Source organism: Rhincodon typus, chromosome 10 (genome assembly GCF_021869965.1).
Source record: "Rhincodon typus isolate 14 chromosome 10, sRhiTyp1.1, whole genome shotgun sequence".
Lineage (NCBI taxonomy): Eukaryota > Metazoa > Chordata > Chondrichthyes > Orectolobiformes > Rhincodontidae > Rhincodon > Rhincodon typus.
The window spans coordinates 76,465,767-76,488,234 of NC_063341.1; the positions used below are offsets into that span (position 1 = coordinate 76,465,767).

The following is a 22,468-nucleotide window of genomic DNA, read 5'->3' on the forward strand; positions in this document are numbered from 1 at the left end:
TGGATGAACACAGCAGGCCAAGCAGCATCATAGGAGCAGAGCTTGGCCTGCTGTGTTCATCCAGCCCTGCACCTTGTTGTCTCGGATTCTCCAGCATCTGCAGTTCCTACTATCTCTGTGCAGAAGTATTGTCATTAGTTATTTCATTGGCTGCCTTCCTGTTTCATGTTTATCAAAGAGACGTGGCTCACCCCTCAATTTTCAAAGGTCAGAATTGTTTTTGATCATTTTTTATTTGGTCTGTTTTCTTTATTTAGCAGTTCTGTACAGTTTCATTTCTGTTGATATATAAAAACTGCAGGACCATAGATCAGATAAAGCTGTAGACAATTAAGTCTGCACCATATATTTTTTTCCACTAACCAACCTGTTCAAAGATGTTACTACACACCTCTGGAGCAGGTAGGACTTAAACCCAGGTCCCCTGGTCTAGAGGTAGGGACACTACCACTGTCTGAAATGCCCCTACTTTGCATTATTGGGAAACAACACAAGAATTAGGCACACATTTAGATCACTTGGCCCTTTAGTCAGACACTGTCAGTGGGGCCCACTTGTGGCACAGTGGTAGTGTCCCTGCTCCTGGACCTGGAGACTGCAGTTCACGCCCCCACATGCTCCAGAGGTGTGTAATAACCTAGCTGAACAGGTTGATTAGCAAAATAAGTTAATTAAAAAGAAAGACTCTTGTCAGTCACTAAGATCATTGCTCATCTAATGTCTCCTGCCATAACGCTGGACTTCTGTCCATCAAAAATCTGCCTTGTCTCAGACTTGAATCTGTTCAGTTACTCAGCCAGCAATAATTTCCAAGGGAGAGAATTCTAAGCATTACTGACCCCCGAGAGACAAAATCTTTCCTCATCTTTGTCAGAATGGGAGAACCCCTTGATGTGAACAAACCCTCCTCGGGGGGGGGAGCATCCTCTCACCATCTGCCCTGTTCAAAGCCCTAGCAAATTCTGCAGTTTCAGTAGGTCACCTCTTTTATACCTCAGTACTGCGGCACGGAGTCAGTATACCTCAGTACTGCAGCACAGAGTCAGTATACCGCAGTACTACAGCACGGAGTCAGTATACCTCAGTCATGCAGCACAGAGTCAGTAAAGTTCGGAAGAATAGCGATACTGGACTTATGAAGGCTCACTGGCTACCACTGCTGCCTCACAGCACTAGGGACCCAGGTTCGATTCCACCCTCAGATGACTGTGTGGAGTTCGCACATTCCCCTTGTGTCTGTGTAATGTGCTTAGGTGGATTGGCCGTGCTAAATTGCCCCATTGTGTCCAGGGATGTGCAGGTGATGTGGATTAGCCATGGGAAATGTAGGGTAGGGAGTGGGTCTGGGTAGGATTCTCTTTGGAGGGTTGGTGTAGACCCAATGGACTGAATGGCCTGCTTCTGCACTGTAGGAATTCTTTGGACGCAAAACATTAACTCGGCTTCTGTCTCTACAGATGCCGGCAGATGTACGGAGTTTCTCCAGCAATTTCTGTGTATATTTTTTTTCTGGTTGCCAGCATCTGTAGCGTTTTGCTGTAATTAGTAAGAATGCAGGTTGATAATGTAACCAGCCACCACTTCTCCCACCCCACCATCCTCACAGGTCATTTTAAAAAGGACTTCTTTATCCCCTAAAGCAGCTGGAGGGGATTTTGGAGAGAGCCCACGTGTACGTACTCCTGGGTTACTGTTGTCTTTTTTTTTCTTCCTCTTTTTCGGAGTTCGCAATGGAACCCGAGGTTGAACCCAAAAAGTTTTGCATTGGTCACTACAGAGAGACGCACAGATTGCTTCAAACCCAAGTGTTTGTCTATCATGGTAAAGCCTGTATTGTAGCTTGTGCTTGCACCGGTGTAAGTGTTATACAACTTGTATGCGTTTTGAAAACTTGAAACATGATAGTGACACTGTCATCCTCATAGTTGTGTGAATTTGAACACAGCACGAGAGAGACATGTGGAGTTTATTCAGCAGAAAATTGCTGACTGCTTCTCCCGACAAGTATTTTGTGTGTGATGTGTTAAATTATGATTTTTTTTTCTTCCGTGTATAATAACTGCAGATTTTATTGACTTATTGTATTGTAATCGGTCATCTTAATTTGCATACAGATGTACATTGAAAGTATTTATACGTGTTGCTTAAGAGAAAAAAATGTTACATTGATGTTTTTTTTAAAAATAATAATGGTGTTGGTTAAAGCCTTGTCACTTGTGCTTTGTGTTTCTTGATGAACACTGTAGGAGATGCGTTTTGGGAAAACCGTGGGATGATGCAGTCTGTATGTACGAGGAGACCTTTTGCAGCTAACCTGTCATAGAATCGTACAGCACTGAAGAGGCCCTTTGGCCCATCGAGTTGGAGCTGACCAATCTATCCAAATCCCAGGCACTTGGCCCACACCTTGAATGTTATGAACATTTCAAGTGCTCATCCAAGTAATTCCATTGTTAGATTATCTAATGCAAAACTAACAGCTGTGTTTATTCCAACATTAAAACATTATCTTAACATTCTACCCTTGCGTTTAATAAACACATTTGCAAAGGTTTGGCATTTAACCTGTGATCAAACTTCTAATTTAATCCATGTTTTCCACTTGCACTGGGCCATGTGAGATTTGTTCATTTCCTTTTTAAATTTTCACCTTTGTCCTGAGTGTTTGATTCACCAATGATGCATCAATGTTTGATCTCTCCTCTCTCTGCCTCTTTCTCTTGACCCTCTTCTGCTACAGTTTGGATGTGAATCTCCTCCGTACAGTACCCGAAATATTTCCTGAGGGGTTATCCAAAGGCAGTAGAACCTAAAACACAGGGAAATGTGGACACCAGAATTTGATTTACTTAAATGAACGTGAATGTTGGAATTTTGTGAATTGGAGTTTTTTTTATAATGGTTAACTTTTACTGCCTGCACAAAGAGCTCATTGAAAAAGCATAATTATAATATAGCAGTGGATTTTTATGTAACTATCTGAAGTGAGGCACTAATTTAATAAGACCATAAATGTAGGAACAGAAGTAGGCCATTGGGTTCCACTCCAACCCTCTGAACAGCATCCCACCTATACCCGCCATTCAATGAAATTATGATTGATCCAATAATCCACAACTTCACTTTCCTGCCTTCTCCCCATAACCTTTGATTCCCTTACTGATTGAAAATCTGACTATCTCATTTTGAATGTGTCATAGAATCCCTATAGTGTGGAAGCAGGCCATTTGGCCTATTGAGTGCACACTGGCCCTCCAAAGAGCATCCCACCCAGACCTATCCCCTATCCAGCATTTCCCATGGCTAATCCACCAAGCCTGCATGTTGCTGCACACTATGGGCAATTTAGCATGGCCAATCCATCTAGCTTGCACATCTTTGGACTATGTGAGGAAACCCGAGCACCCAGAGGAAACTGGCACAGACACAGGGAAAAAGTGCAAACTCCACACAGTCTCCCAAGCATGGAATTGAACCCAGGTCCCTGGCGCTGTGAGGCAGCAGTGCTAACCATTGATCCACTGTGCTGCCCCTGGTGTTTAATGACCCACCCTTGATAACCCTCTGTGATAAAGAATGAGAAAAGCTGCTTATTGTACATCAGATGATGCGGTGTCTTATAATTGCTTGGACTGTTGTTTGTAAAGATGTGTATAACGCAATCTGTTCTGTTGATAACTTGAACCTGTTTAACATCCAGTCAAGATAATATGATATCAAAAACATTTACCAATTGCAGGTAGTTACAGTTTGTAAAATAGAAGGTTGGAGAAACCAGCCTGACATAAGCAATTTTCCCAGATATTTTCCAACATGTTTGACCCTTTAAAGACAGACCTGTAGCAATGCTCAGATACATATCAGACCCTGCTTACCTCGTTATTTTTATGAATTCCAAATTTCGTCATATCAATTGTAAAGTAATGTTTATTTGGCATGACCATTTCAATCTCTTCCATCTTAAAGCAAAAGATATACGTTAGAGACTGGTGATCTATCATTGAGTTACATTACAAATGAAGATATACCTTTCAATGACATGAAAAGGACATGGACAGTGAAAATCTAGTCCATTCATGCTGAATCAAGATGTGAAAGAATGAGAGATGACCTTCTTCAAATATACGAGATTCTTAGGGAACTCAACAGGGGAGATGCAGAAAGGTTGATTCCCTTGTGGGCAAGTCTAGGGCCGCAGGTATAATTTCAGAATAAGGGGTCACATATTTAAGACAGAGATAAGGAGGAATTTTTTCTGAGGGCAGTGAATCTGTGGGATAGGGCTGCATAGGGACAGTCCAGGCTGAGTTGTTAAGTATATTCAAGGTGCGAGAGACAAATCTTTGATCAGTAAGCTTGTCACCTCCTTATACTGGCTTGGAGTCAGTAATGCCTCTGTCTGTGGTTGATTGGAAACCCCAGTTCCTTTGTCATTCAGTATTGAGTGAGACATGGCTGCTCCTTTTTGTTGAATTAGTACAATTACAGAATGGTTACAGCACTGAGGAGGCCATTTGGCCTTCGTACCTTCACCAAACTCTATTATCTTTCATTTATTCATTTTTTGTGGGATATGGGCGTCGCTGGCTGGCCAGCATTTCTTGCCCGTCCCTAGTTGCCTTTGAGAAGGTGGGGATGAGCTGCCTCCTCGGACCGCTGCAGTCCTCCTGCTGTGGGTTGACCCACAATGCCCTTGGGAAGGGAATTCCAGGATTTTGACTCAGCGACAGTGAAGGAACAGCGATATATTTCCAAGTCAGGATGGTGAGTGGCTTGAAGTGGACCTTGTAGTTGGTTGTGTTCCCACGTATCTGCTGCCCTTGTCATAATAGAGTCCCTACAGTATGGAAACAGGCCATTTGGCCCAACAAGTCCAAACCGCCCCTCCGACGAGCATTCCACCCAGACCCATTCCCCTATATTTCCCATGTCTAACCCACCTAGCCTAAACATCCCTGGGCACTACGGGCAATTTAGCATGGCCAATCCACCTAGCCTGCACATCTTTGGACTGTGGGAGGAAACCGGAGCACCCGGCATTGACAATCTAAGGTCATCGAAGGTGAACAGTTGAGAGGGACATTGCAGGTCAGTATTTAGGTTGCAGGCTTGCTTGCCGAGCCGGTGTTTTCGGTTGTAGATGTTTTGTCACCCTGCTAGGTAACACCGTCAGTGCGCCTCCGGTAAAACGTTGGTGTTCTGTCCTGCTTGTTATTTATATGCCTCGGTTTGCTGGGGTGGTTGGCATTATTTCCGGTTCTGCTTTTCAGTGGCTTGTATATCAGAGAAACAGAACTGGAAGTGATGCCAACCACCCCAGCAAACCGAGGATATAAATAACGAGCGGGACAGCATGGGTTCACCGGAGGCGCACTGACGGTGTTACCGAGCACGGTGACAAAACGTCTGCAACCAAACCCATCAGCTCGACGAGCAGGTCCACAACCTCATCCACAACCCGAGCTACACATCTTCTCAAAAACTTTAAAGGTCAGTATTTAGCTCAGCAGTGAAGGGGTCAATATTTAATTCTTTATTCTTTCATGGGATGTGGGTGTTGCTGGCAAGGTTGACATTTGTTGCCTATCCCTAATTGCCCTTGTAACTGAGTGTCTCACTGGGTCATTTCATTGGGCAATTAGGAGTCAACCACATTGCTGTGGGTCTGAAATCACATGTAGGCCAGATCAGGTAAGGCCGGCAGATTTCCTTCCTTGAAGGACCTCGGTATGCCAGATGGGGTTTTACGACAAGCAGTGATCATAGGATAAAGGAGCAGATTTAGGCCATTTGGCCCATAAAGTCTGCTCCGCCATTCAAACATGGCTGATATATTTCTCAACACCATTCTCCTGCCTTCTCCCTGTAACCCTGATCCCCTTACTAATCAAGAACCTATCTATCTCTGTCTTAAATTCACTCAATGACTTGGCCTCCATAGCCCTCTGCAGCAATGAGCTCCACAGATTCACCACCCTCTGGCTGAAGAAATTCCTCCTCATCTCAGTTCCAAAGGGTCGTTCCTTCACTCTGAGGCTGTGCCCTCGGGACGTTGTCTCTCCTACTGGTAAAAACATCTATACCGCGTTCACCCTATCCAGGCCTCTCAGTATCCTGTAAGTTTCAATCAGATCCCCCTCTTCCTTCTGAATGCCAAAGTACAGACCCAGAATCCTCGACCACTCATCATATAACAAGCCTTTCATACCCCAGGATCATTCTTTTAAACCTGTTCTGGATCATCTCCAGGGCCAGCACATCATTCCTTAAAAAAGGGGTCCAAAACTGCTCACAATATTCCAAATGTGGTCTTACCAGAGCCTTATACAGCCTCAGCATCACATTTCCATGCTTGTATTCTCGTCCTCTTGAAATGAATGCAAACATTGCATTTATCTTCCTAACTGCTAACTGACCCTGCATGTTAATCTTAAGAGCACCCTGAACTAGAACTCCAAAGTCCCTTTGTTCTTCAGATTTGCGAAGCCTTTCTCCATTTAAAAAATAGTCTATACCTTTATTCTTCTGACCAAAGCATATACCCTCACATTTTCCCACATTGTATTCTATCTGCCACTTCTTTGCCTGCTCTCCCAGCCAGTCCGAGTCCTTCTGCAGCCTCCCAGCTTCCTCAACACTACCTGTCCTTCTACTTAACTTTGTGTCATCTCCAAACTTAGCATCAAAACCCTCCATTCCTTTGTCCAGATCGTTAATGTATGACGTGAATAGCCTTGGTCCCAACGCTGACCCCTGCAGAACTCTACTATTCACTGATTGCCAACCTGAAAATGACCTCTTTATCCCCATTTTCTGCTTTCTGCCAGTCAGCCAATCCTGTATACATGCCATTTCCGTGCCCCGAACACCATGGGGTCTTATTTAGCAGCCTCCTGTATAGCACCTTGTCAAATGCCTTCTGGAAATACAAATAGATCACATCCACTGGATCTCCTTTGTCTAACTTGCTCATTTCCTGCTCAAAGAATTCTAACCGATTTGTCAGTCATGACCTCCCCTTGATGAAGCCATGCTGACTCAGCCCTATTTTACCAAGCTCTTCCAAGTACACTACAATCTTATTCTTAATAATGGACTCTAAAATCTTACGAACAACTGAGGTCACTGTAACTGGCCTGTAATTTCCTGTCTTTTGCCTCTCTCATACAGGTATTACATTAGCTATTTTCCAGTTCTTTGGGACTCTCCCTGACTCTAGTGATTCCTTAAAGATCCTCACCAATGCCCCTGCAATCTCCTCAGTTATCTCCTTCAGAAACCTGAGGTGTAGTCCATCTGGTCCGGGTGATTTATCCACTTTCAGACCCTTCAGCTTCTCCAGCACCTTCTCCTTAGTGATGGCCAATGCCCTCACCTATGCCCCCTCACTCTCTTGTAGTTCTGGTTTGCTGCTGGTGTTTTTCACTGTGAAAACTGAGATGGTTGTCACAGTCACCATTCAGTACAGCCCTTCGTATTGAAGAAAACTTCCAAAATTTTACAACGGGAAGGAGTGTGGGAAGTTGATATTCCCAAAGTGTTGAAAGATTAATGATTGCAAGCGACCATGGCCTTGCAGTGAAATGGTGAGAACACAGGATAACCAGGAATCTGCTCTGTGCAATGGAAGGTACAGACAGAAACTTTGGATGTAGTTACTTAAACTGGACACTGACCTCTGGTACTCTGCTCAAACAGAGGCACTGAGCATCATAGAGGGACTTCTGGACAGAGGGAGAGTATATTCCAGAGTCATAAGGTCCTGCAAATGTCTCAATGATTGAATCCTTCACGGTACTCCTAGAGAAAACGGTCATCCTGGTTAGTCCTAATCTTCCACCAGTTCTCTCCCACAATCACCCACAGTCTGAAGGTGTGAATTCTCAGTGTGTGGGCTCTCTGCAATCACTATGTGTCAACCCCTAACAGGCCCAGACTTTCCTCAATCTAATTCACACTGAAAGTCACAGGACACCAGGTTATAGTCCAACAGGTTTATTTGAAATCACAAGCTTTTGGAGCGCTGCCCCTTCGTCAGGTGAAGTGACTCACCTTGATGAAGCTGATGAAGGGGCAGCGCTCTGAAAGCTTGTGATTTCAAGTAAACCTGTTGGACTATAACTTGGTGTCCTGTGACTTCTGACTTTGTCTCCCCCCGGTTCCCCCCCGCCCCCCACCAGTGCAACACTGCCACCTTCACATCAATTCACGCTAAATACAGTGACAGAAACTTGACCCTCAAGTTTCCTGTGCCTCAAGTTTCCCACCCATCTGATGATGTGATGAGCCTGGTGTGAAATGAATGCAGGAACTGACTGAGCAGGAGTAGCCATAGCCAATGGAATTCCATCTCCTACCTTCCTGGTACCTCACCCTCAGAGACATCAATTACAGAGGGCATCTTGTCGGGGAGTGTTAGGGGGGCCTACCCAAAATTTTAGAGGTTTTGTAGTACAATGGGTAGTGCCACTGCCTCTGGGCTAGAGCCTTTATGTTCAAGTTTGGCTTTCATTAATAGAGGGATTGAGTTCAAGAGCCGTGAAGTTATGCTCCAGCTATACAAAAGCCTGGTTCGGCTACATCTGGAGTATTGTGTCCAGTTCTGGTTGCCTCATTACAGGAAAGATGTGGAAACGTTAGAAAAGGTGCAGAGGAGATTTACCAGGATGTTGCCTGGAATGGAGGGAAGGTCTTACGAGGAAAGGTTGAGAGAGCTAGGGCTTTTCTCTTTTGAACGACCAAGGATGAGAGGTGACTTGATAGAGGTGTACAAAATGATCAGAGGTATAGATAGAGTAGACAGCCAGAGACTTTTTCCTAGGGTGGAGGTAGCTTTTACGAGGGGACATAGTTTTAAAGTGAAAGGAGGTAGATATCGGAGAGATGTCAGAGGTAGGTTCTTTACTCAGAGAGTGATAGGGGCGTGGAATGCATTGCCGGAGAGGATAGTGGAGTCGGCCTCATTAGGGGCATTTAAGTGGCTATTAGATAGGCGTATGGATGATAGTATAAGGTAGTGGTGGAGGTTAGATAGACCTTAGGTTCAGGGTAAAAGTTTGGCACAACATTGTGGGCTGAAGGGCTTGTACTGTTCTATGTTCTCACATCAGGATCTGGTGGCCACAGAGGAATCATAGAATCCTGACAGTGTGAAAGTCCACACCGTCCCTCTGAAGGTCATCCCAACCAGACATACTCCCCAACCCCCCCAACCACTGTAACCCTGCATTTCCCATGGCTAACCCACCTAGCCTGCACATCATTGGACTCTATGGGAAATTTAGCATGGCCAATCCACCCTAACCTGCACATCTTTGGACTGTGGGAGGAAACCAGAGTGCCCAGAGGAAACCCATGCAGACACAGGGAGACATTGCAATCTCCACACAGATAGTCACCTGATAGTAGAATTGAACCCAGGTCCCTGGTGCTGTGAGGCAGCAGTGCTAACCACTGAGCCACCATGCTGCCCCCCCCCCATTAGGGCATTCCAATAAGCAAGCCATAAGAATGCAAGAGTCTCCTGGTCAGCCATCCTGCACAAAGCAATGGGAAACTAATTCCAAGGATGGCAGGACTGGTGTGTGGAGACAGACTGTATCAGTTTGGAATATATTCACACGAGTTTCGAAAGAATGAGAATGGATGTGATAACCTCTACAAGGCCCACGGAGAATCACTAACTAATGTCCTTATGGAGCTCATTGAGATGAGTTTCCATGGTAACAGTCCTGCCCGGCTGCAACTCATCACCTGAGCCCTGTATAAAGCTGACCCAGGGGTGCGTCTGGAGAATAATCGGGACTAGCCTATATATACCGCAATGTGGAGGTGCTGGAGTTGGACTGGGGTGGACAAAGTCAGAAGTCACACACCAGGTTATAGTCCAACAGGTTTATTTGAAATCACAAGCTTTCGGAGCAATGCTCCTTCGTCAGGTGAGTCACTTCACCTAGGCCAAAAACCTTTGGGACTATAACCTGGTGTCATGTGATTTCTGACCTTGTCCACCCCCAGTCCAACACCGGCATCTCCACATCAGGGAAAAAGTGGGAACAAGGGACTAAGTTGGCTGATCAGCCATGATCATATTGGATGTCGGAGCAGGCTTGAAGGGATGAATGGCCTCCTCCTGCTCCTAGTTTCTATGTTTTGATGTAAACCACTGCCATACATTGGCCATAACGGTTGACCAATCCAGTGGAAATCCATGGCCCCACTCTTGTAAGTGAGGACCAGAGAAAAGGCAGACAAATTGCAAATATGACATTAACACGCAAATACCTACCAGGCTGCATCAAAGTTGACATGTCTGGGCCTACTGTAACGCCACTTAGCATACACAATGGTGGAGAACACTCTGTCGCTCACTTCGGGCAATGTAGTGAATCGATCTTTTCGGAATCCTTCAAAGCCGGACTGTGTTGTTTTTAAGACTCTCATGTCTTTCAATCCAGAGTGAATCACAGGGGGTTCTGCAAAGTGGCCAGGAGTACAAGGGTGAGAATCTCACCACTACAGTAATCAGCAAGTGGCAGCCTCAGTGTAACATGCCCCTCCCAACCTGTCAGCCAATTGGCACCTTTTTCTCCTGCAATGTACATTGTCGTGATGGCTTGAAATTTGGCATTCTTGCATGTGTCCTGATGGGAGTAAAATGGTAAGTTTCAGCAATGCATGTCAGTTCTCGACAATATTCAAAGTCTCACAAATTGGAACTTTTTTTGAGGAGGTGACTAGATGAGCTGATGAGGGTAATGCAGTTGATATAGTCTGCATGGACTTCAGTAAAGCTTTTGACAAGGTTTCACATGGCAGGCTGGGTCAAGAAGCTAAGAGCTCATGCGATCCAGGGTAGCTTCATGGCAGGAAGCAGGGGTTGACAGTTGAAGAGTTTTTGTGACCGGATGGCTGTGCCTAGTGGCATACCATGGGGTTCAGTGCTGGATCCCTCACTGTTTGCTGTGGACATTAATAATCTAGACATAAATGTTGGAGAAGTTGTAGACTTCCTCGCCGAGCCGGTGTGTTTAATTGCAGATGTTTCGTCACCCTGCTAGGTAACACCGTCAGTGCGCCTCCAGTAAAACGTTGGTGTTCTGTCCTGCTTGTTATTTATAAGCCTCGGTTTGCTGGGGTGGTTGGCATTACTTCCAGTTCTGTTTCTCAGTGGTTTGTGTATTGGGTCCAGTTCAATGTGTTTGTTGATGGAGTTCCGGTTGGAATGCCAGGCCTCCAGGAATTCCCTGGCGTGTCTCTGTTTGGTTTGTGTTATTATGGATGTGTTGTCCCAGTCAAATTCATGTCCTTCTTTGTCTGTATGTATTGAGACCAGTGAGAATTGGTTGTGCCCCTTGGTGGCTAGTTGGTGTTCATGTATCCTTATTGTCAGTTTTCTTCCAGTTTGGCCTGAGTAATGTTTCTCACAGTCCTTGCACAGTATTTTGTATAATACGTTAGTTTTATTGGTTGTGGGTATGGGATTGTTTACGTTCGTCAGTAGCTGTTGCAGGGTGGTTGTTGGTTTGTGGGATACCCTGATACCTAGGGGTCTGAGTAGTTGTGTGGTCATCTCTGAAATGTCTCTGATGTACAGGAGGGTGACTACGGAGTGTACAATCTGCCGTTACCTCTGTGACAGACCGCAACACGGCCAAACACACAAGTCTCACTACACACAGACAAAGAAGGACACGAATTTGACTGGGACAACACTTCCATAATGGCACAAGCCAAACAGAGACATGCCAGGGAATTCCTGGAGACCTGGCATTCCGACTGGAACTCCATCAACAAACACATTGAACTGGACCTGATATATAAACCACTGAGAAACAGAACTGGAAATGATGCCAACCACCCCAGCAAACCAAGGCATATAAATAACAAGCAGGACAGAACACCAACATTTCACAGGAGGCACACTGACGATGTTACCTAGCAGAGGGACAAAACGTCTGCAATCAAACACACCGGCTCAGCGAGCACGTCTACAACCTCATCCACAACCCGAGCTACAAATCTTCTCAAAAACTATAAATGTTGGAGGTATGATTCGTAAGTTTGTAGATACCATGAAAATTGGTGGTGTGATAAATAGCTAGGAGGAAAGCCTTAGACTAGAGGATGATATAGAAGGGCTGGTCAGATGGGCTGAATAATGGCAAATGGAGTTCAATCCTGATAACTATGAGTTGGGAGGACTATCAAGGCAAAGGACCACACGGTGAATGATTGGACCCTAGGAAGTATAGAGGATCAGAGCGACCTTGCTGTGCATTTCCATTGATCTTGGAAAGCAGCAACACAATGGTTAAGAGGTATATAGGGCACCTGCCTTTAATATTCAAGACATAGAATTTGGGAGCAGGGAGTTTATTGTGGAACTGTATATAACATTAAGTCAAACCACGGCTGGAGCACTGTGTGCAGTTCTGGTCACCACGTTACAGGAAGGATGTGATTGCACTGGAGAGGGTGCAGAGGGGATTCGCCAGGATTTTGCTGGGAATGAAAATGGTAAAGTGATGAAGAGAGGCTGGAGAGGCTGGGGCTATTTTCCTTAGAGCAGAGGAAGCTGATGTGAGACCTGATTGAGCTCTGAGGGGACATAGACAGAGCAGATAGGGAGAAACCTCCCCTCAATAGAGGGTTCACTAACCAGGGGACACTGCTTTCAAGTAAGGAGCAGGAGATTTGGAGATGATTAGAGAAAAAAATCCTTTTCACCCAGAGGGTTGTTGGTATCCAAAACTGACTGCCTGAAAGGGTAGTGGGGTGGGAACCCTCAAGACATTTAGGAATGATTTTAACAAGAACTTGAAAAGCCACAACATGCAAGGCCATGGGCTCAGGAATGGGATTAGAATAGATGAGTGTTTGGTGACCAGCACAGACACAGTGGGCTGAAGGGCCTCTTTTCCATGCTGTATGAACCCCGTGACTGTATTGTACATAGCTCAGAAGCTCTGAGGACATTGAGAATCAAGCACATCAGGTGATATTGAATTGTAAGTTCATTAGTAAAGCTAAGACTGACAGGTTGCTGGCCTGAAAGAGCATTCGTGACCCAGCTGGTTACATCACTCCTGAGATTATTCAGATTGGTTTCGCTGAAATTTCTTCAGCAATGAAAACAACAAGAGTTGGAACCAAGGGCTTACCATTTTCGATCTGTTCAACTTCACAAAAATGTGTTGCTTCTTGAGTATGAACAAAGGTGTGTACATGGCCTACACCATCCTGTATTCAAAATAAATTCAGAAACATTCATTAATTTTCCTGCTCAGCACACTTCCTATAAAGTGCAGTTAGGTACAGGCCAATAAATTTAAGGTTATTAAAAAACAATGATCTGAAAAGCACCGCTCGCAAGGTCATTTGTATCTGATTCATTAATAACTTTCAGGAGGGGATGCTGACTTAAAAATGAGAAAGGACTGTGAGGAATGTGCAGGAGACTGGGATTAATTGGATATTCTTTCAAAGAGGCAGAATAACTGCCCCATGTTCTTAATCATTCCTTTTTTGTCATCGTACTGGCTGGGGTCACTGTGAAGGTCCCATCATCTCTGGGGCAGCACGGTGGCTCAGTGGTTAGCACTGCTGCCTCACAGCACCAGGGACCTGGGTTCAATTCCACTCTCGGGTGACTGTCTGTGTGGCGTTTGTATGTTGTCCCTGTATCTACATGAGTTTTCTCCCAAAGTCACAAAGATGTGCAGATCAGGTGGATTAACCATGGGGAATGAAGGGTTACAGTGTGGTTCTGTGTGGGTTGCACTTTGGAGAGTAAGTATGGGCCAAATGGCCTGCTCCCATGCTGTAGGGATTCAATTATCTCCACCTTGCTTGAGGCAAGGTGACTCTCAGGTTAAAATCACCACCAGCCCCCTTTCTCTAATTGAGGGAGCTGCTCTGGGACCGTGGTCACTTTGCCAGAGTGAATCTTGCAAGAGGGAGCTTGAATGTGGGGTTTGCTCTCCCAATGGCCAAAGTAAATGTGACAGGGACATACTGAAGTCTTCACTGGGCAGCCTTAATATTGACTTCAACTGTTAGAGAAGCTTGTCCAAGTATTACAGCAGCCAGCACAACCAAATGAGACAGGGTAGGGGGGGACATCCTTTTACAAGTAAGTGCACATCAGAGCGAGAGAGAAAATCTTGAGTCAGCACCTTGGCCAAAACCCAGATGTCTCTCCTCTCCTGTCGTCAGGGCAACAGAACCGTCTGGACCCAGACTGGACTCAGCAATTATCTGCACACCCACCGGTAACACACACGGTCCTTTTCTTCTCAAAGGGTCCGTAAGACCACAAGAAATAGGAACAGGAGTAGGCCATTCAGTCCTTCAAGCCTGTTCCATGATTCAATAGGATCCTGGCTGATCCGACATTCCTCAGGTCTGCTTTCATGCCCTTTCCCCACATCCCTGGATTTCCCAACTGATCAAGGATCAGTCCATCTTGCTTGGACATGCTGTGATTCTCTGAGGATATAGAGATACTGTATGTGTTTGGGGATGATTTGCTCATGAAAACTGCATTTGCAAAGGAAGCCCTTCCCCCCACAGCTGATAAGCACTTCTTGTTCTTGGGGACAGCTTCGCTGCTTTGTGGTTCATTCCCCTTCAAGCCACTCACCATCCTGGACTGGTGGCCAAGTCATCGAGTATATTTAACACAGGGATAGATAGGTTCTTGATTAGTGAGGGGATCAAGGGTTAGGGGGAGAATGCGGTTGAGAATCATATCAGTCATGATCGAATGGCAGAGCAGACTCAAGGGGCTGAATGCCAGAGGTTAATGGAAATTAATTAACAAATGGCATGTTATGTAAAGGGTATTAACCGTACTAATTACTCACACAGAACATCTACAGGCTTAGTTTGCATCTTCCATCTAAATACAGCAGTTCCCTAGCATTTAATACAGTTTAGTAACACGGAGTGGTATGTCACAACTCTCTCAGGGAGTCAGGGTTATTATGGCATGAACTAGACTCACCGTATAAATACAGTAGGTATAACAAGCACATCATAGGCTAGGAATTCTGCAACAAGTAACTCACCTCCTGACTCCCCAAAGCCTGCCCACCATCTACAAGGCACAAGTCAGGAGTGTGATGGAATACTCCCCACTTGCCTGGATGGGTGCAGCCCCAACAACACTCAAGAAGCTTGACACCATCCAGGACAAAGCAGCCCGCTTGATTGGCACCACATCCACAAACATCCACTCCAGTACCAATGCACAGTAACAGCAGTGTGCATTATCTACAAAATGCATGAGAGAAATTCACCAAGTCTCCTTCGCATGTTCCAAACCCATCTAGATGGACAAGGGGATCAGATATGTGGGAACAGCACCACCTGCAAGTTCACCTCACTGTCCTAACTTGGAAATATATTGCTGTTCCTTCACTGTGTCGCTGGGTCAAAATCCTGGAATTCCCTCCCTAAGGACATTGTGGGTCAACCTACAGCACATAGACTGCAGCGGTTCAAGAAGGCAGCTCAGCACCACCTTCTCAAGGGGCAACTAGGGATGGGCAATAAAAATGACTGAACCCCACATCCTGTGTGCAAAGTTAAAAATATAAAACTCAACTAAGACAACCACAGGGACACAAGAGTTGTCCTCTGCACTTAAAGCTCATGCAAAGCTTGTTTCTCCTGACCAATGTTCAGCACCTCCTACCAAAGAGTTCTGTTGTGTGGCTGCCTGTTGTATTGGCCTGGCCCAGCATGGATGCTCCCTAGAACGGTTCACTCTTCGTAACAGTAGCTTGCATTTATATATCACTTTGACCATAATAAAACATTCCAAACTGCTATCCACAATTGCAGTCAATCAAACTTTAACCCCGAGCCACACCTGGCAGTAAGATGGTCATAAATTTGGTCTAATTTAAATTTCTGCAAAGTACCTTAAAGGAGGAATAGAGAAGTAGAAAAGCAAAGAGATTTAACAGTGAGAATTCGGGAGCTCCTACCTTTGACAGTTGGCAGTCAGTGGTGAAATGATAAAAGTTAAGGAGACATTGGAGATGGAGGAGCACAGATATCATGCAGGATTGGAGCCAGGTACAGAGATCACGAGAGGTGAGGCCAGCAAAGGATTTCAAAACAAGCAATGAGAAGTGTTTGGTTCATGAGAAGAAGCAATTTGGGTCAGGGTTGAAAGTGGTAACAAGCACTCATGGGATTAAATTCAAACAAAACATTATCATGTCTCAGTAACTTTTGTCTGAAATCCTTACTTTCTCCAGGCGTTTCCAAGGTGCCTCCTGAATGTAGACCGTCGTCCGTTTAACATGTTGAAAGGAAGTCAAGAAGTGGTCACATATATCCAGGGCAAATTCTTCAATCGTTCGAATCTGACAAGACATAACATTTCATAAGACCATAAGCAGCAGTAGGCCATTCAGCCCATCAAGACTACTCTGCCATTCAATGAGAGATCTGATAATCCTCAACTCCACTTTCCTGCCTTATCCCCATGGCCCTTGATTACCTTCCTGATTAATAATGTCATTCTCAGCCTAGAATATATTTAATGACCCAGCCTCAACAGCCCTGTATAGATGAACCACCTTCTTTCACCATTAACTGAGGGCATTACATGTTTTTTTAATCTTTCACTCAACTGTTCTTGAGTCAAACCTACCCTTCTTCACAGTTCTATTCAAAATGTCACCTCCTAAACTGACAGACAGAACAAGGAGAGTAAGTTCAAACAGATTGCTGGAGTAGGAGAGTGGTGTGGTGTTAATGTTACTGGTTTAATAACATACCCTCTGGGGATGTGAGTTCAAGTCTCAATATAGCCAAATCCAATTAATTGGAATTGAGAAGCAGCCTCTACTATCGTGACAGCTGTTATTGCATTGCCCTTAATGGGCTTTGCCTGTAAACTATTTAGTTGGAAACACAGATGATTTACTGTTTGTGGTTACCAATGAGATTAAAAAAATTCAGAGTGATTTGGTGATGGGAATAGAACCTGGTTCACTGAGGCAATGGGCCAGTAGTATTATCACTAGTCTATTCATCCAGAGATCCAGGGAATGTTGTGGGGACCTGAGTGTGAATCCTGCCGTGGTGTATAGTGAAATTTGAATTCATAAAACTTGGTTCACCAATGTCTTTTGCTGTGGAAGGAAATCGGCTGGCCTGTCTCCAGATCCTCAGTAACGAGGTTGGAAACTGTCAGGAGGATAGCCTTAGATTACAGGAGGATTTAGATGGGCTGGTCAGTGGCAAATGGAGCTCAATCCAGATAAATGTGAGGGTGATGCTCTTGGGCAGGACACACATGACAAAGGAATACATGAATGAACAGTGGGATTCTGCAATGAGATCAGAGGGACTTTGTATCTACGCTGGTACCTTAAGGTATCAGGGCAGGTAGGCAAAGTAGCTAAGAAAGCATTTGGTACGTTTGCCATTATTAGCTGTAGCATAGAGTTTGAGAGCAGGGGATGATGCTGGAACTGCATAAAACATTGGTTAGCCCACAGCTCGAATATTGTGTGCAGTTCTGGAATCCATATTATAGGAGGAATGTGATTGCACCGAAGAAGGTCCAGTAGAGATTTACCAGCATGTTAGAAACAAAAACAGAAATTGCTGGAAAAACTCAGCAGGTCTGTGTAGAGAAATCGGAGCTAACGTTTCAAGGCCACCTGCAAGTTCCCCTCCAAGCCACTCACCATCCTGACTTGGAAATATACCGCCATTCCTTCAGTGTGGCTGGGTCAGAATGTCAAAATCCTGGAATTCTGTCCCGAACGGCATTGTGGGTGGTTCTACACCACACACCCACAGCAATGGCTCAAGATGACCCCCCGACACTTTCCCGAGGCCCACAAAGGATGGGAGATTATTGCTAACCTTGCCAACAAAGCCCAAGTCCTGACAATGAATGAGAAGAGGAAATGCCCCCCCCTCCCCCCGGTTCTGTGAGCGTATCCATTGTTGTCCTGCTCTGTACTGTGCAAGATAACAGACCGTGCCTGCTCCAATAGTTTCTGCATCTACATTGAGGTTTCCAATCCTCTAGGAATGCCATAGAGATGTCGGGAATGGAAGATTTCTCCCAAGGCACACGCAGCCCGGGTGGAATACCATAGGAGGTAAGAATTGTAGTTATTTCATTATTTTGGGGATATTTGTTCCAAAAATACTGGATTTGGGAAAGAAGAAGAACAGTACAGAAACAGACCCTTCAGCCAAGCAGGCCTGCGCTGACACATGATGTCTTTCTAAGCTAAAAACCTTTCACCTCTATACAGTCCATAACCCCCTATTCCCTGCCTACTCATGTATCTGTCAAATGCCTCCTAAACGTTGATACTGTATCCATCTCCACCACCTCCTCTGGCAGCACATTCCAGGCACTTAGCACACTCTGTGTAAAAAAATTTACCCCCCACATCTCCTTTAAACTTACCCCCTTTTACTTTAAACTTTGTTCCCGAGTAATTGACATTTCTACTCTGGGAGAAAGACCCCTAATATCCATTCTATCCATGCCTTTCATAATTTTGTAAATGCCAATCAGGTTGCCCCCTCATCCTTTAATGTTCAAGTGAGAACAAATCACGTCTGTCCAACCTCTCCTCATAGCTGATACCCTCCAAACCAGGCCACACCCCGGTAAACTGTTTCTGTGCCCTCTCCAATGCCTCTACATCCTTCTGTCAGTGTGGCGACCTGAACTGTATGCGATATTCTAAATGTGGGGCCGAACTAAAGTTCTATACAACATGACTTGCCAATTTTTGTACTGTATGCCCTGACCGATGAAGGCATGCCATATGCCTTCTTGACCACTTTATCACTTTGAATAATAGGTCAGCACAACATCATGGGCCGAAGGGCCTGTACTGTGCTGTACTGATCTATGTTCTATGTCTATATTTATCCACTTGTGTTGCCACTTTCAGGGAACTGTAGACCTGTAAGCCTAGATCCCTCTGTTTGTTGAAGACAGCGATTTCATTCAGTCTGGCTCCTCGTTGGTTAATGAAGCAGCTTTTACCTTTCTAATGGGTGGGACAAGGTACTGAGTGGCCATTCTCGTGTGTACAGGACGGGACAATTAGAAGTAACGGGTCACCTTGATATTACAATAGTGGGTCTAATTGTTCGAAAGGTCTATGTTGACTATGTGAGTCTGGTAGCTGACTCATGCTCACTGTGTTCAATTGAACCACCACCATCATCATCGGCGGTCCCTCATGGATGAGGGGTGACTCTCCCCCACTCTCAGGGTGACTTTGTCAGTGGCTATACAGACCGGTACAGCTATTGCAGGCTCTGTTACCCTTGGGGCAGATGGTGGGTCATGGGGAGGGGTGGGTAGGGCGTTGGTGTGACAGCGCGCTCCTTTCACTGTTTTCGCCCGGCTTCCGATTTTTCCCGATGGCAAGTCTCGAGGAGCTCAACGCCTTTCCGGATGCTCCTCCTCCACTTTGGACGGTCTTGGGCCAGTAATTCCCAGGTGTCTGTGGGAATGTCGCACTTTGCCAGTGAGGCCTTGAGGGTATCACTGAAGCGTTTCCTCTGTCCACATGGGGCTCGCCTGCCATTTCGGAGCTGGGAGTGGAGTAGCTGCTCGGGGAGTCTCGTGTGGGTCATGCAGATGATGTGCCCAGCCCATCAAGGGCAGTCAGTGCCTTGATGCTCGGAATGTTAGCCTGGTCGAGGACACCAGTGTTGCTGCATTGTCTTCCCAGCGGATTCGCAGGATCATGTGCAGGCAGCATTGGTGATCCTGCTGTAGCACCCCGAGGTGTCTGCTGTAGAACTGAACCACACCTAAGCTGAACCACCGTACATAAGCAGACAGCCAGCAAAGCTATGATATAGTGATGTGTCCAATGGCTTAATGCTGAACTCTCAATGATACTGTGTGCAAGAGGAGAAATGAAACAGTCCTGGTGAAGGCTCCAGGACTGTTTCATTTCTCCTCTTGCACACAGTATCATTGAGAGTTCAGCGTTAAGCCCGAAACATCAACTCTCCTGCTCCTCTGATGCTGCCTGGCCTGCTGTGTTCATCCAGCTCTATACCTTGTTATCTCAGATTCTCCAGCATCTGCAGTTCTTGCTATCTCCGAGAGATGAAATAGTCTGTACCGGTGACAGTGCACTTACCTGGAAGTGGGGAGACAGTGATGTTGTGTTAATGTCACTGGGGTAGTGATATGGAAAAGCAGGCCCATAAAGGTTCCTATCCTGTGGTACATGGTGAAATCTGATTTCAATGAAAATAGGCTTAACAGGAGCTACCATCAGTTGTTGCAAAATTAAAAAGTAATGATCTGGTTCATTGCAGTCCTTTAAGGAAGGAAATCTACCCTCCTAAGTCTGTATATGACTACACACCCACAACTATGTGGTTGATACTGGGAACTTGGAACTTAGAACTTAGATCATGAGCATAAATGCTGGTCTCAGCAGTGATGCTCACATCCCATGAACAAACAAAATACGTGTATTATGTACTCTGGTGTAAATAAAGGGCTTCTGAAGTAACATATCATAGTCACTGATAGAGAGAGATCTTTTCCAAGTCAAAACAGTCCAATGGCTACCTGAGGGGATATCTAAATTGTATTCAAACTGGAACCAAACCACAAGCCAATGCTCGAAGCTATAAGCTGAAGACAATTCAAAACATTGTACGGACCTCTGGAGATAAAGTTCCTGCACACTGAGCAATTACTGTCTGTTTTATACTGCTGTGAAGAAAATCAAGCATGTCCAATACACAAACAAAATATCCAGGATCTGTTCATAGAGTGCTGAAACCCTCTTCAATAAAGATAAAGTTTAGAGATGATTTAAGGAAGATTCATTTGTGGGATGTGGGCTGGCCAGCATTTCTTGCCCGTCCCTAGTTGCCCTTGAGAAGGGGGGGGTGAGCTGCCTCCTTGAACCGCTGCAGTCCTCCTGCTGTGGGTTGACCCACAATGCCCTTAGGGAGGGAATTCCAGGATTTTAACCCAGCGACAGTGAAGGAATGGCAATATATTTCCAAGGTCAGGATGGTGAGTGACTTGGAGGGAAACTTGGAGGTGGTGGTGTTCCCATATGTCTACTGTCTTTGTCCTTCTAGATGGAAGTGGTCATGGGTTTGGAAGGTGCTGTCTGAGGATCTTCAGTGAATTTCTGCATTGCATCTTGTAGATAGTACACACTGCTGCTACTGAGTGTCGGTGGTGGAGGGAGTGGATGTTTGTGGATGTGGTGCCAATCAAGCGGGCTGCTTTGTCCTGGATGGTGTCAAGCTTCTTGAGTGTTGTTGGGGCTGCACTCATCCAGGCAAGTGGGAAGTATTCCATCACTACTGGGTAGGTGATGGCCTAGTGGTATTATCGCTAGACTATGAATCCAGAAACCCAGCTGATGTTCTGGGGACCTGGGTTCAAATCCCACCCCGGCAGATGGTGGAATTGGAATTCAAAAAAAAAATCTGGAATTAAGAATCTACCGATCACCATGAAATCATTGTCGATTGTTGGAAAAACTATATCTTTCAAGGGAGGAAATCTGCCACCCTCACCTGGTCTGGCCTATGTGTGACTCCAGACCCACAGCAACGTGGTTGACTCTCAACTGCCCTCTGAAATGGCTGAGCAAGCCATTCATTTGTACCTATCGACACAAAGAATTGAAACTGGACGGATCACCTGGCATTGACCTAGGCACTGGAAAAGGCAACAGCAGAAATAGCCCTGTCGACCCTGCAAAGTCCTCCCCCCTCACTAACATCTGGGGGTTAGTGCCAAAATTGGGAGAGCTGTCCCACAGACTAGTTAAGCAACAGCCTGACATTGTCATACTCACAGAATCATACCTTACAGACAATGTCCCAGACACCACCATCACCATCCCTGGATATGTCCTGTGCCACAGGCAGGACAGACCCACAGAGGTGGGGGCACAGTGGGATACAGTGTTGCTCTGGGAGTCCTCAGCATTGACTCTGGACCCCATGAAGTCTCATGGCTTCAGGTTAAACATGGTGCAAGGAAACCTCCTGCTGATTACCACATACCGGCCTCCCTCAGCTGATGAATCAGTACTCCTCCATGTTGAACAACACTTAGAGGAAGCACTGAGGATGGGCACAAAATGTATTCTGGGTGGGGGATTTCAGTGTCCACCACTAAGAGTGGCTCAGCAGCAGTATTACTGATCGAGCTGGTTGGGTCCTAAAGGACATCGCTGCTCGACTGGGTCTGCGGCAGGTGGTGAGGAACCAACAAAAGGGAAAAACATACTTGACCTCATCCTTATCAATCTGCCAGCTGCAGTTGTATCTGTCCATGGCAGTAAGAGTGACCATCGCACAGTCCTTGTGGAGATGAAGTCCCGCCTTCACTTTGAGAATAACCTCCATCGTATTGAGTGGTACTATCACCGTGCTAAATGGGACAGACTTTGCACAGATCTAG

General features: G+C 45.5%; 2 protein-coding genes across 2 annotated transcripts in view; one reads left to right on the top strand and one right to left on the bottom strand.

The window, feature by feature from the left end:
* samd13 (sterile alpha motif domain containing 13) overlaps positions 1-2,346 on the top strand; it is a 151,987-nt gene extending 149,641 nt beyond the window's left edge. The window contains 1 exon segment of the mRNA XM_048602154.1: positions 2,247-2,346. The gene's annotated coding sequence lies outside the window, so the exon portion shown is untranslated.
* The window catches only part of uox (urate oxidase), a 31,854-nt gene continuing 9,600 nt past the window's right edge, over positions 215-22,468 (bottom strand). Inside the window, exons 3-8 of the mRNA XM_020515865.2 lie at positions 16,263-16,379; positions 13,164-13,242; positions 10,289-10,475; positions 7,677-7,800; positions 3,876-3,959; positions 215-2,809 (exon numbers count right to left, since the gene is read on the bottom strand). Coding sequence (XP_020371454.1) covers positions 2,735-2,809; positions 3,876-3,959; positions 7,677-7,800; positions 10,289-10,475; positions 13,164-13,242; positions 16,263-16,379 — 666 coding nt within the window. The 3' untranslated portion in view covers positions 215-2,734. The remainder of the gene's footprint in view (positions 2,810-3,875; positions 3,960-7,676; positions 7,801-10,288; positions 10,476-13,163; positions 13,243-16,262; positions 16,380-22,468) is intronic.